Source organism: Monodon monoceros, unplaced genomic scaffold (genome assembly GCF_005190385.1).
Source record: "Monodon monoceros isolate NGI ecotype Baffin Bay Population unplaced genomic scaffold, NGI_Narwhal_1 Super_Scaffold_13, whole genome shotgun sequence".
In the NCBI taxonomy this organism is placed as follows: domain Eukaryota; kingdom Metazoa; phylum Chordata; class Mammalia; order Artiodactyla; family Monodontidae; genus Monodon; species Monodon monoceros.
In genome coordinates, this window is record NW_021703769.1 from 79,243,564 (window position 1) to 79,257,754 (window position 14,191).

At 51.2% G+C, this 14,191-nt stretch overlaps 2 protein-coding genes and 1 long non-coding RNA gene across 5 annotated transcripts in view; 1 reads left to right on the forward strand and 2 right to left on the reverse strand.

Moving 5' to 3' along the window:
• Window positions 1–857, reverse strand: part of LOC114894949 — a 4,286-nt gene extending 3,429 nt beyond the window's left edge. The window contains exon 1 of the long non-coding RNA XR_003793360.1: window positions 718–857. This is a non-coding gene — a long non-coding RNA (uncharacterized LOC114894949). The remainder of the gene's footprint in view (window positions 1–717) is intronic.
• The window catches only part of CLDN15 (claudin 15), a 6,337-nt gene extending 4,921 nt beyond the window's left edge, over window positions 1–1,416 (forward strand). Inside the window, exons 3-5 of the mRNA XM_029222153.1 lie at window positions 521–602; window positions 693–809; window positions 891–1,416. Coding sequence (XP_029077986.1) covers window positions 521–602; window positions 693–809; window positions 891–1,017 — 326 coding nt within the window. The 3' untranslated portion in view covers window positions 1,018–1,416. The remainder of the gene's footprint in view (window positions 1–520; window positions 603–692; window positions 810–890) is intronic.
• A 4,272-nt stretch (window positions 1,417–5,688) lies between these two features.
• Window positions 5,689–13,957, reverse strand: ZNHIT1 (zinc finger HIT-type containing 1). 3 transcript variants are annotated; one of them, XM_029221038.1, is made up of 5 exons: window positions 7,713–9,065; window positions 6,918–7,152; window positions 6,471–6,550; window positions 6,177–6,346; window positions 5,689–6,094 (listed from the first exon to the last, which is right to left on the reverse strand). In XM_029221038.1, the coding sequence occupies exons 2-5, from the start codon at window positions 7,063–7,065 to the stop codon at window positions 6,073–6,075; spliced, it is 420 nt and encodes a 139-aa protein (XP_029076871.1). In that variant the 5' UTR covers window positions 7,066–7,152; window positions 7,713–9,065; the 3' UTR covers window positions 5,689–6,072. The 3 variants fall into 3 exon arrangements, with proteins under 3 accessions (XP_029076871.1, XP_029076870.1, XP_029076869.1); XM_029221036.1 differs by lacking the exon at window positions 7,713–9,065 and adding an exon at window positions 13,905–13,957 and having other exon boundaries at window positions 5,857–6,094; window positions 6,982–7,152; XM_029221037.1 differs by having other exon boundaries at window positions 6,918–9,065.
• Window positions 13,958–14,191: the final 234 nt, after the last annotated feature.

A 14,191-nucleotide genomic window follows, 5' to 3' on the forward strand; every position in this document is an offset into this window, starting at 1 on the left:
TTGCTGGAAGACAAGCCCCAGGGGGCGTCCAGGCTGGACCTGTAGTCCGGGGGCCTGGCTGGCTTCAGGCCTTCATGCACCGAGCGGTGAAGACCTGGCACAGCGCTGAGGGCTCTAGGAGGCCAAGGAAAGGGGGGTCAGGGCAGGCAGGGCTGATGGGGAAGACTGCTTGGGCTTTTGAGGATGGGGAGGACTTGGATGAGCAGATTCCCAGCGAGGAAACTGTGGTCCAGGCGCTAGAGGTAGGAATGCCAGGGCAGGTCGGGGATAAACAGGGGGAAGAGGGGCTGAGAAGCAGAGTGGAGACCACAGGAGAGGCGGGCTGCGGTAGGGTCCTGGGGGCTGGATCGAGCAGCCTGCAGTTGACGTAGGAAACATAGGAAACAGAAGAGTCATGAGCTGGAGAGGGGAAACGAAAGGGATCCAGTGAAACTTGCTCTTGGACTTGAGGCCCACGTCCTGCTCTCCGGGCCGCCCTTCCTCCGCAGGGCCTAGTGCGGTTCTCCTCTCCCTCCTCCAGGTGTCTGTGGGATTGTGACCATCTCCTGGTACGCCTTCAACATCACCCGGGACTTCTTCGACCCCTTGTACCCCGGAACCAAGTGAGTGTGGGAGCCCCACTCACGGGGGTAGTGGGTGGGCCTCTGCCCCACCCTGAGCTAGCACCACCTTCTCATCGTCCTTGTCCCCAGGTACGAGCTGGGCCCCGCCCTCTACCTGGGCTGGAGCGCCTCCCTGCTCGCCATCCTGGGTGGCATCTGCCTCTTCTCCAACTGCTGCCGCTCTCGGAACCAGGACCACGGCGCCAGGTAAGGGAGGGCGTGCCGCGAGGGGCGGGTCGCGGGGCGAGGGCTGCATCTCCCTCTGACCCGGGTTCTCTCCCCTGCCAGCATCCGGCTTCCGTACAAGGCCCCGGCAACGCCCGCCAAAAGCCTCGCTGCCCGCCTGCCCACCTCGGCCTCGGATGAAGAAGGCGACAGCAGCTTTGGCAAGTACGGGAAAAACGCTTACGTTTAGGTGGCCTGGCCTGTGGACCCCATTCCCTTCCCACTGCCCCCAGTGGAGAGGGGTCCCCGTAAACCCGGGGCTGCAGGCGCAGGCCCCTGCTCGCGGTAACAAGCTCAGGGCCAAGCCACGCTTCAGGCTCCGCCCCGTGCCCGGAAGCCGCGCCCAGCTCTGACCTCAGGCCCCGCCTTCCCTGTCGGAGCTCCGCCCTGGTCACGCCTCTTTCGTCTGGCCCCCTGGATTCTCTCAGGCCAAGAACAAGCTTCCTGAGAACTCACCTCTGGCCCCTGAGGCTGGACCCCTCTTAACCTTCTGAGTCTGGGTTCTGGGCCGTTAAGGGGGCGGAGGCGTCCCCGAGTGTTTGTGGTCTGTATAAATACTTGCGTAAATAAATTTGTACTGCGAACTGTTCGGGGGTTGAAGGTGTCATGAGGCAGCTGGCCCAGCAAGGGACCCTGGGTGCCGCCTCATTTCCTGGACCCCAGGCTGTCACCTGTTCTCCTCTCCATCGCCTTTGGACTGTCCCATCCAGCAGAAGAGGAGAGGAGTGGCAGGTGATTTCTAGACTGTGGCACTGTTACAACTACCGATAAGGGCCATCAAGGAGCAGATAAGGAATATCCAGCTCTAGGAACCGGAATAGCAGAGATACCCTCTGGCCAGACTGATAACAGATCAATCCTTTTACTCTGGACCTTTCTCACAGCTGTACAAGGAGACAGTTGGTCTAGAGCAGAGTTTCTTTACCTGGGCCTGAGAGTGGATATCAGAAACTGACAAGCCCTTTGAAACTGTGTCAAATCAATGAGGCCTGGTGCAAGTACAGTTTTCTGGGGACGGTTCAATAACTTCCAGAGGGACTTCCCTGGTGGCGCAGTTAAGAATCTGCCTGCTAATGCAGGGAACACGGGTTCAAGCCACGGTCCGGGAAGATCCCACATGCCGCGGAGCAGCTAAGCCTGTGCGCCACAACTACTAAGCCTGCGCTCTACAGCCCACGAGCCACAACTACTGAAGCCCGCGTGCCTAGAGCCCGTGCTCCACAACAAGAGAAGCCACCGCAATGAGAAGCCCGCGCACCACAATGAAGAGTAGCCCCCACTCGCCGCAACTAGAGAAAGCCCGTGCCCAGTAACAAAGACCCAACTCAGCCAAAAATAAATAAATTTATTTAAAAAAATAATAACTTCCAGGGCTTCCCTGGTGGCGCAGTGGTTGAGAGTCCGCCTGCCGATGCAGGGGACACGGGTTCGTGCCCCGGTCCGGGAAGATCCCACATGCCGCGGAGCGGCTGGGCCCGTGAGCCATGGCCACTGAGCCTGCGCATCCGGAGCCTGTGCTCCGCAGCGGGAGAGGCCACAACAGTGAGAGGCCCGCGTACCGAAAAAAAAACACAAAAAACAAACAAAAAAACACGATAAAATAAGGCACAAATGAACTATCTACAAAACAGAAACAGACTCATAGACACATGTACCGTTTTCAACACTATTTTCTTCTTTGCTAGAAGCTACAGCAGCAAGACCGGGGCCCTGCCCTCAGAGAACTCACAGGCTGGGAGCAAACAGAAATGCAGACAGCTAGTTACCATGTAATAGGCAAGGTGCTAAGGCTACTCCAGGAATCTTCCAGTTTTTGAGGAACTAGCTATGAGAAACTCAGCAACAAACTGCTTTAGGTCTTGGGCAATGATGTCAACAGCTGAGTACTTACCAGACGCCAGGCACTGGGCTTGGTACCGTCTCATTTAATCCTCACAATTTCTGGGAGGTGGCTGTAACAGAGTCAAAGAGGCAAAGTGACCTGTCCAAGCTAGTAATAATTGGTAGTACAGTAATTAGTAAGTAGTGGGCCCAAGGTCTGAGACTGAAGACCCAAATGGCCTGTTTCCCAGAATCCCTGGCTCTCCAAACTAATCCATGTCAATCATTATTATTATTAATATTTTATTTAGTTAGTTAGTTAGTTAGTTGTGCCAGGTCTTAGTTGCGGCAAGTGGGCTCCTTAGTTGCAGCACATGGGCTCCTTAGTTGCGGCACATGGGCTCCTTAGTTGTGGCATGCAAACTCCTAGTTGTGGCATGCATGTGGGATCTAGTTCCCTAACCAGGGACTGAACCCAGGCCCCCTGCGTTGGGAGTGCAGAGTCTTAACCACTGCACCACCAGGGAAGTCCCTAATCCATGTCAATTAAATTTAAAGCTCATTGAGGTCTTTAGGTGGGAGCGCCCCAGTCTTCAGCCTTCCAGATCCTAGCATTAACCTCTTCTGCCCCTGCGGGCCCAGGAAGGGTCTGTGCTGCCCTACCACATGACACTGGATCTAGAAGCTTCTAGCCTCTAGAAGCTTTGGCATAGTGTAGATTCCCCAAAGACCAAGGTGTTTCCCAAGGTGGGGACCAAGTCTCCACTAGTACACGGGAGCTGGCAAAAATTGCTCAAGGTTTTCCTTGAGGAGTTAAGGTTTCAAATGGGGTTCTGGAGATCGTTCCTAGAGAAGTTCAATGAATGACTTGGGGACCCAATCAGCATCAGAGCGTCAGGAGCCCCTGGGGTCTGGCTCTGTCCTATCAAGGTCAGTTGGGGAAGACTGAGTGTGTCACTGAGTAGACAAATCTTACAGCAAGCAGAACCTCTGTGATTCTTTTTATAGCAACAAAATAGGAAACAAAGTCAGTAAATTTAGGAAATAAACCAAAGAGATTGTGCTGACTCAGTGGAAATCTGACAGGAATTCCGACGCAGGTGATCACAGTGAAGCACAGAAGGTGTTTCTCAGCCCAGATATGGTCTTTTTTTTGGCCATGCCTGTGGCTTGTGGGATCTTAGTTCCCCAACCAGGGATCGAACCCAGGGCCCCGGCAGTAAAAGCACCGAGTCCTAACCTGGCACCACCAGGGAATTCTATTTACTTTCTTGAGGATACTTCTTGGTGGAGAGCAAAATAGAAAGGTTAGGATCTAGGAAAGTTTCCCTTCCTGAGAGCAAGATAATTAATCTAGGCCAAGAGTTCGCAGCCAGCAGACTGAATTCCTGATGTCCCAGTTACTATTGCTGTATAACCAACCATCCCAAGGCTCAAAGGCATAAACCATTTTATTATACACAGAGATTCTGCAAGTCAGGAATTTAGACAGGACACAGCAGAGACAGCCAGTGTCTGCTCCACGATGTTGAGGACACGGCTAGGAAGACTCAAATGGTTGAGGGTAACTTGATGTCTGGGGGTTGGAATCATCAGGAAGCATCTTCGCTCCTATGATGGAAGCCTGGGCTGGGATGGCTTGAAGGCTTGGCTCAGCCGGACCCGTCAATGGGAGGACCTGCACGTGGCCTCTGGGTGTAGCCTGGGCTTCCTCACAGCATGGCAGCTTCAGGATGGTTGTATTTCTTACATGGTAGCTGAAGGCTCCAGAAGCAAGTGTCCTAGGGACAAGGCAGAAGCTGCACTGCCTTCTACCACCTCGCCTTGAGTGTCATGTGATCGCTCTTCTACCATTTTCTACTGGTCCAAGCACTCATAAGCCTGCCCAGATCCCAGGGGAAGGGGACCAAGCACCACCTTTTGATGAAAGGATAGTAAAAAATTTTACAGCCATTTTTCAAAACCACCACACTGAGGACTTTCTCTAAACCCTGTCCTCACCACCACTGAACACGAAGATGTCACCAACACCACTTGCCCAACCAAGTCTCCAGAGAAAGGGCAGGAAGCTCCTCAGGAAGACACTGGGAATATTTGGGCCAACCCCAAGAAAGTCCCCAGTAGTGGGGAGAAGAGCCTAAGAAATTCCTTAACACCAACTTGGCTGGATCTCATTAATATCTTACTGAAGTAATTTGTGCAACACATATTTCCTAAGCACCTGGTTTGCTATGTTGCAACAGGGTACGGGGCCTTAAGACAGCAACTCCAAGGCACTTAAGAGCTCACAGCTTGCAATCCACTTAGAGAAGGTGTGGGTGTAAGAAGCTCTAGTAGCACAGAAGTTACAGCATCCAGGGCCACCAAGAACAGGGGCCTCTACACCGTGAACTTCCTGACGCTTCCCAGAAATTTCTGGGGTCTCTCTGCTGCTAATAATTTCACACACCACAGCCCCTGGTAAGAGGGGCTTCCTAAGGACAAGTGCTGCCTCAGACAGGCAGCACCAAGAATGAGGTCCCAGTCTCTCCCATCTGGTTAAGAACCAGAGGACAAAGACAGCGCTGGTGCCTTCTGTGGCGCCTTCTATACCCCCATCCCCACCCCTCCCCTCACTCCACTTCCCCATAACCAGTCCTGGGAGCCAGCGGTACTCAAAAGATACCCGGAGGAACTATAGAAACAGAATTAAAAAAAAAAAAAAAAAAACAACTAAATCAATAACCCAAATAGTGACACAAAGCAGCCAAGGGGCTTCCCTGGTGGCGCAGTGGTTGAGGGTCTGCCTGCCAATGCAGGGGACACAGGTTCAATCCCTGGTCCAGGAAGGTCCCACATGCTGCAGAGCAACTAAGCCCGTGCGCCACAACTACTGAGCCTGCGCTCTAGAGCCCATGCTCTGCAATAAGAGAAGCCACCGCAACGAAGAATAGCCCCTGCTCACTGCAACTAGAGAAAGCCTGTGCACAGCAATGAAGACCCAACGCGGCCATAAATAAATAAATAAATAAATTTATATATATAAAAAAAGAAAGCAGCAGCCAAGAAATGCAAAGACCTGGGGGTGGCAGGAGAATGGGACAAAATCTTTCACGGTCAGGGACCATGAGGGGCAGACAGCGGGAGTAGGAAAAGACACAGAGTTCGAGAGACAGGAGCCCCATCAGCCTCACCCCCAAAACCCCACAGGACCACACAGGCAGCCTCCTCCTCGCACGAGACCTTTTATTACAACAGCGCTCTGAGGGCTCAGCCCACTGCCCTGCCACAGTCCCTGGGAGCAAGACTGGTCTTCCCTGGAGGACAGGACACGAGCTTTGTTGGGCTCCTCTCTTGGTCCAGGGGGAGCGCCTTTCCTTTCGGTGACGCCCTCTCCGAGGCCAGGTGATGCACGGAAGGCCTTCCTCTCTGCGGACGCCTAGGGTCATACAGTCCACTTCAGGCACCTGCAAGGCAGAGCAAGCCCAGGGTGAGCAGAGGGTCCAGGAGGCTGTGGGGGAGGGGGTTGTGGACCCGGGGGCCCCTCACCTGGTCTCCTGGTGGGTGCCCAGGCAACGCACAGTACAGTACCGGGCGCCGCAGCTGACACAGGTGTAGGGGGAGGGGAAGCCGCAGACAGCACAGAAGGGGCGCTGGGGCCGGGACGGGGGTCCTGCACAGGCCGTCAGGTAGTTGGGGCCCTCAGCCACACTCAGGTTCTGCAGAGACAAGGGGGCCGGCCCTGTGACCCCTCTGCCCCCTTCCAGGAACACCTGCCGGGGCCAAGGATGTCTGCAGGTGCATCCCTGCCCTGTGGGGTCCTCCCCGGCCAGCTCCTCTCACCTGCTCCTCCAGCAAGGCCTGAAAGTTTTTTCGGAAGCGAAGTTTAAAATGATCACCTCGAGTTTTCTTCTTTTTCTTTCCTAGAGGTCAAGAGCAATGAGCTACTTGGCACACGCCAAGGAAGACACTGGTTCTTTGCTTCACCGTTCCGATCCCCCGTGTCCATTCATCGCCCAGGTGCCCACCTGGGTTCTAAGCCGGCCTCTCTCTACCACCCCTCCCTACCCCCCACTTCTCCAAGCCAAGCCTTCCTCCATCTCCACCCTCCCTATATCTAGGGCTTTGTGTCCGAGCTCAAGGGATCTCAGGGCTCATCGGCTCCAGCTTCTTCATTCTATTGATACACACAGGAAAGGAAACTGAAGCACAGAAAGGGAGAGCAGCTGGCTCAAAGGAGCCAGCGGAGCTCCTGGATCACCCATCCCCCAGCCTGGCGTCCTTACGAACCCCGGCCGGGGCAGGCTCTTCCCTCCTCCTGCAGCCTTGTCTCCTGGCACCTGGCCCGGCTCACCAGTATCTGCATCATCGTCGAACTGAGGCAGCCGCTTGCCGAGCTGGGGGAGCCCCGCGTGGGGGTCGTCCTGGAAGTTGTCATTCTCCAAGGCCTCGAGCTGCCTGTTGATGCGGCGCTGCCGGGCCGCCCGGTCCAGCACCCGCCGCTGTCCAGGGTCCTGGGAGCGAACTAGACGGGGTGGGGCCAGAAGAGTTATGGGGTCGGAGAAGAGAGAAGCTGGGGCGGCCTTGGCTCTGGGCCGTGTGTGGAAGACGTCCAGGGGTTGGGGAGGCACAGCTCTCTGATCTCACCCTAGTCCCCCAGCCCTCGGCCCCTGTATCTTCTCCCAGTATATCACCCGCTCTGGCTGCTTCCTTCCCAGCTGCCTAAGGCTGCCGTTTCAGTCACTCACGCCTGTTTTCTTTTCTTTCTTTTTTAAAAAATATTTATTTATTTACTTATTCGCCTGCGCTGGGTCTTAGTTGCGGCACGCAGGATCTTCACTGTTGCGTGTGGGACCTTTAGTTGTGGCATGCGGGATTCTTAGTTGCGGCATGTGAACTCTTAGTTAAGGCACGCAGGATCCAGTTCCCTGACCAGGGAACGAACCTGGGCGCCCTGAACTGGGAGCATGGACTCTTAGCCACTGGACCACCAGGTAAGTCCCCATTCATGCCTGTTTTCTATCCTTTTGGCCCCAGCCTTTCCTCCCAATCCCAGACCCAGCCAATGAAATGCCTCCTGGAGACCTCTCACTGCTGGCCGAAATCACACAACCATGCTGACGGAGACCACAGTACACTCGGGGCTTCCAGGCTCCACTGGGACCTTGATGCGCTCAGACTTTACACTCAGCAATCTCATTTCCCACCTAAAAGGAAATGAGCCACCATGGAGAGATGCTCATCCATCGGTCTACCCTCAATCATAACTGCATGGGTACCCCCCGTCCCTCCATTCCAAATGGATGCACCCCCAAGTCCCACTGCTAAACCCAAACCCTTTACCTCCAGCTCGAGTCCTCCCCGACTCTTGCATCTTCAACCCCTCCCACTCAACTGGTACTTTCCCCTCCACAGAAAAACCTGATAAACTCTCACGTGTCTATCCGACTTCATACCTACTCTGCTTTGAGAGCACAGTCCATGGTAAGTTTTATTTCCTTACCTCCCATCCACTCCTAACCAACCCCTGGCAAACCAACTTCCATTCAATGGGAACCACTCACACTCAGGACACCGGTGACCATCTAGGGCCAAATCCAGTGTGTTTGCTTGAGCTCTCCATAGCCTGAGACTGTGTCTATATGTCACATTTTAGTAATTCTTGCAATATTTCACACGTTTTCATTATTATTATCTTTGTTATGGTGATCTGTGACCAGTGATCTTTGATGTTACTATTGTAATTGTTTTCGGGCATCACCAATTGCGCCCATACAAGACGGCAAACTTGATTGATAAATGTGTGTGTGTTCTGACTGCTCTAGCAGTCGGCTGTCCCAAGTCTCTCTCCCTGTCCTCGGGCTTCCCGATTCCCTGAGACCCAACAATATTGAAATTAGGCCAATTAATAACCTTACAGTGGCCTCTAAGTGTTCAAGTGAAAGGAAGAGCTACATGTCTCTCACTTTAAATCAAAAGCTAGAAATGATTATGCTTAGTGAGGAAGGCATGTCAGAAGCTGAGACAGGCCAAAAGCTAGGCCTCTTGCACCAAACAGCTAAGTTGTGAATGCAAAGGAAAAGTTCTTGAAGAAAATTAAAAGTGCTAGTTCAGTCAACACCTGAATGACAAGGAAGCAAAACAGCCTTACTGCTCATATGGAGAAAGATTTAGTGGTCTGGATAGAAGATCAAACCAGCCACAACATTCCCTTAATCCAAAGCCTAATAAAGAGCAAGGCCCTAACTCTCTTCAATTCTACAAGGGCTGAGAGAGGTGAGGAAGCAGCAGAAACAAAGTGTGAAGCGAGCAGAGGTTGGTTCATGAGGTTTGAGGAAAGAAGCCGGGGAATTCCCGGGTGGCGCAGTGGTTAAGAATCCACCTGCCAATGCAGGGGACATGGGTTCGATCCCTGGTCCGGGAAGATCCCACATGCCGCGGAGCAACTAAGCTCGTGCGCCGCAACTACTGAGCTTGCACTCTAGAGCCCGCAAGCCACAACTACTGAGCCTGCGCGCTACAACTACTGAAGCCCGTGTGCCTAGAGCCCGTGCTCCGCAACAAGAGAAGCCACCGCAATGAGAAGCCCACGCACCGCGATGAAGAGTAGCCCCCACTTGCTGTAACCAGAGAAAGCCCGTGCGCAGCAACAAAGACCCAACGCAGCCATAAATAAATAAATAAATAAGTAAATTTATTTAAAAAAAAAGTTTTTTTTAAAATAGGAAAGAAGCCGTCTCCATAATATAAAAGTGCAAGTTGAAGCAGCAAGTGCTGAGGTAGAGGGACTTCCCTGGCGTCCTGTGGCTAAGACTCCACACTCCCAATGCAGGGAGCCTGGGTTCGATCCCTGGTCAGGGAACTAGATCCCACATGCTGCAACTAAGAGTTCGCATGCCGCAATTAAAGACCCGGCACAGCCAAATAAATAAATACATATATTTTTTAAAGTGCTGTTGTAGAAGCTACAGTAAGTTATTCAGAAGCTCTAACTAAGGGAATTCCCTGGTGGTCCAGTGGTTAGGACTGTGCGCTTTCACTGCTGTGGGCCCAGGTTCGATCCCTGACTGAGGAACTAAGATCCCGCAAGCTGCGCAGCACGGCCAAAAAAGAAAAAAATCAGAAGATCTACCTAAGATAATTAATGAAGGTGGCAACACTAAACAACAGACTTCCAATGTAGACAAAACTGCCTTCTATTAGAAGAAGCCATCCAGGACTTTCCTAGCTAGAGAGGAGAAGTCAATGCCTGGCTTCAAAGCTTCAAAGGATAGGATGACTCTCTTGTTAGGGGCTAAAGCAGCTAGCTGGTAACTTTAAGTTGAAGCCAATGCTCACTTACCCTTCTGAACATCCTAGGGCCCTTAAGAATTAGGCTAGATCTATTCTGCCTGTGCTCTATAAGTGGAAAAACAAAGCCTGGATGGCAGCACATTTGTTTACAACATAGTTTACCGAATATCTGAAGTCCATTGTTGATACCTACTTCTCAGAAAAAAAAGATACTTTTCAAAATATTACTGCTCATTGACAATGCACCTGCTCACCCAAGAGCTCTAATGGAGATGTACAACAAAATCAATGTTGTTTTCACGCCAGCTAACACAATATCCATTCTGCAGCCCACGGATTAAGGAGTAATTTTGACTTTCAAGTCTTGTTATCTAAGAAATATATTTCATAAGGCTATAGCTGCCACAGGTAATGATTCCTCTGATGGAGCTGGGCAGAGTCAATTGAAAACCTTCTGGAAAGGATTCACCATTCCAGACGACATGAGGAACATTTGTGATTCATGGGAAGAGGTCAAAATGTCAACATTAACAGGAGTTTGGAAGAAGTTGATTCCGACCCTCATGGATGACTTTGAGGGATTCAAGACTTCAGTGGAAGTAACTGCAGATGTGGTGGAAACAGCGAGAGAACTAGAATTAGAAGGGGAGCCTGAAGATGGGACTGAATTGCTGAAATCTCACGATAAAACTCATGGATGAGGAGTTGCTTCTTCTGGATGAGCCAAGAAAGTGGTTTCTTTTTTTTTTTCGCGGTACGCGGGCCTCTCACCGCTGCGGCCTCTCCCGCTGCAGAGCACAGGCTCCGGACGCGCAGGCTCAGCGGCCATGGCTCACGGGCCCAGCCGCTCCGCGGACTAGGGGCACGAACCCATGTCCCCTGCATCGGCAGGCGGACTCTCAACCACTGTACCACCAGGGAAGCCCAAGAAAGATAAGATTAGATTTTATCTTGAGATAAAATCTACTCGTGGTGAAGATGTGTGAAGATTGTTGAAACAACAACAAATGATTCACAGTACCACATAACAGGGAACTCCCTGGCAGTCCAGTGGTTAGGACTATGAGCTCCCATTGCAGTGGGCCAGGGTTCAATCCCTAGTTGAGGAACTAAGATTCTGCAAGCTGTGTGGGGACAGAAGGAAGGAAGGGAGGGAGGGAGGGAGGAGAAAGAAAGGGAAAGGAAAGGAAAGGAAAAAACAAAGACTTTAAAAAAATAGAATATTATATAACTTAGTTGATAAAGCAGTGACAGGCTTGAGAGGATTGATTCCAATTTTGAAAGAAGTTCTACTCTGGGTAAAACGCTATCAAACAGCATTGCAGGCTACAGAGAAAACCTTCACGAAAGGAAGAGTCAATCAATGTGGCAAACGTCACTGCTGTCTTACTTTAAGCAACTGCCACGGCCACCCCAGCCTTCAGTAACCATCACCCTGATCAGTCAGCAGCCATCCACATCAAGGCAAGACCCTCCATCAGCAAAAAAATTACAATGCGCTGAAGTCTCACACGATGGCTAGCATTTCTTAGCAATAAAGTACTTTTAAATTAAGGCATGTACATTTTTAAAAGACATAATGCTATTGCACACTTAACTGACTATAACGTAAAAATAAAAAAGATTTCTTTTGGCCGCGCCGAGCAGCATGTGGAATCTTAGTTCCCCGACCAGGGATTGAACCCGTGCCCCCTGCAGTGGAAGCGTGGAGTCTTAACCGCCGGATAGCCAGGGAAGTCCCTAAACATAATTTTTATATGCACTGGGAAATAAAAAAAATTTTGTGACTCACTTTATTGCGATATTTGCTTTATTGCAGTGGTTTAGAACCAAACCTGCATATCTCTGAGATCTGCCTGTACTAAGCTCTTTGCATAAATGGAATCCTTTAATCTTTACGTCAACCTTATGAAATAGGTATCATTATCATCCCCAGTTTACTGGAGTTCAGAGGTTAAGAAACCTGTCCAAAGTTTACACAGCTATTAATAAGCACCTGGGTCAGAATTCAAACCCAGAACTGCCCAGCATCCAAAAAGATCCTCTTGAGCGCTGTACTATACTGCCTCCCTTCCAAGTACCAGGCGGTTCTGGGAATACAGCCAGAGCTTACAGTCAGGTGGGGAATATAAATGATCAAATAAACAAGCACAGTACAGGATAGTACATGCTAGGACAGGGAAGTACAAAGTACTACAAAGCACATGACAGGACCACATAACTGGGGCTTGGGGTAGTCAGTCAGGAAGATTTTCCAGAGGAAGGTAAGTCTAGGTTGAGGCCTGACTGATGAATGGAAGTTAGCCTGACTGGGATGGGGGTGGGGTGTCTTAGGCCTTGGTACCAGCATGAGGGAAGGCCTGGATGAAAGACTGCAGTGCCTTCAATAAATTTTTTAAAGTTCTGTATGGCTGGTATATAAAGTATGTGTGTGTGGGGGGGGATGGGGATATGAAGTTAGGCAGACCATTAAGAATCTTACCTTTAAGTATCTAAAGGAATTTGGCTTTGGGACTTCCCTGGTGGTCCACTGGTTAAGACTCCGAGCTCCCAATGCAGGGAGCCCGGGTTCGATCCCTGGTCAGGGAACTAGATCCCACATGCATGCTGCAACTAAGAGTTCACATGCCACAACTAACGGGCCCCGCCTGCTGCAACTAAGACCCAGCGCAACCAAATAAATTAAAACATTTAAAAAAATAATAAAGGAATTTGGATTTGGGGATTTTATGGTGAGGGTGATGGAGATCCAGTGAGGGGTTTAAAGATGACATGACTGCATTTATTACAAGTCAATCTGGCAGTGTTCTGACCCTCATCTCTTTTTATCTGGATTCCTCAACAGCTTCCTAACTGGCCTTCCAGTCTCTGAACCTGCACTACACAATAGAGCAGCCACTAGTCACATGAGGCTACTGAAATTTAGATGTAGATTAATTAAGATGTAATTAATTGGGCTTCCCTGGTGGCGCAGTGGTTGAGAGTCCGCCTGCCAATGCAGGGGATACGGGTTCGTGCCCGGACCCGTGAGCCATGGTCGCTGGGCCTGCGCGTCCGGAGCCTGTGCTCCGCAATGGGAGAGGCCCGCGTACCACAAAAAAAAAAAAAAAAAAAAGATGTAATTAATTAAGATACATAAAATTTTAAATTCAGTTTCTCAGTCTTGCCACATTTCAAGCGCCCAATAGCCACACGTGGCTACTGGCTGCCATACTGAATAGTGCTGATTAAAAACACTCCCATCATCCCAGAAATTTCTACTGGACGGCGCAGCTCTAGTCGCTCCAATCCACCCTCCGCATTGAAGCTAAACTCCCTTTCTAAGAGATAAATTTGTCTGGGTCACTCCCCTGCCTTAAAAGACCTTGATGGCTCTCCACCGCCCTCTCCAGAGAGTTCAAACTCTTCGGCAGTGTATCCAATGCCTTTCAAGGGTACCTTTTCCTAGCCTTCCAGCCTCTCTCCTCTGCAAGCCCCAGAACTGTGAACTTGGCTTCCTAAGCGATTTGCTTTTTCTTGCTCTCCTACCTTGGCAGGTGCGGTTCCCGCTGCAGGGAAGGAGTCCCCACGCACCTGCACTGAGCGAAACTGTGACTTTCAGGACTCAATCCAAGCGTTTTCCTTCCCTCCAGTCCCCTCCTTCCCAGAAGCTGGGTTGGATGCCACTCCTCCCCGAGCCCAGGCACTCTGCATCCCTCTGCCATAGCACGTATCACTCTGAAATGCAGTGGTAAGTCTGCGCATCTGCCCAGCTCCCGGAAAGCCAGTTCTTGGATGCTAAGGATCTTTTTCTCTTTCTCCATCCCCAGGGCCCGGCTTGCAGCAGGCATGAATAAAACGTGAACGGATGGTTTGGGGGTCTGTCCCGACGTCAGGACCCGAGGTCCTGGGTAGGGATTTAAGACTAATAACTGGTTGAGGGAATCCTAGGCCAGGTTCGATTTTAGAGGAGGATAGGGGGCCAACAGCCAGGGGCTCACATACCCGAAGTTTTCTTCTCCACCATTTTCACAACACAGCCGCCAGCTGAGCCTACTGCGCACGCGTTCTAAATCACGCGCTGTGGTAGGGTCATCACGACTTCCTGTGGCGCGTGCCCCTACGCGTGCGCAGTGTAATCCACCGCTTTGACTACGTAATGTTCCCTTAGAGACCAGAAAGCTTTCCGCCATATTTTATACGGGCAAAACTACTTCCGACCTCGGTGTAGTTGTGTATTTTGCGGGACCCTCGAAATGGGTCATTTTAAAGAGGTGTTGCCAGTGATCTTT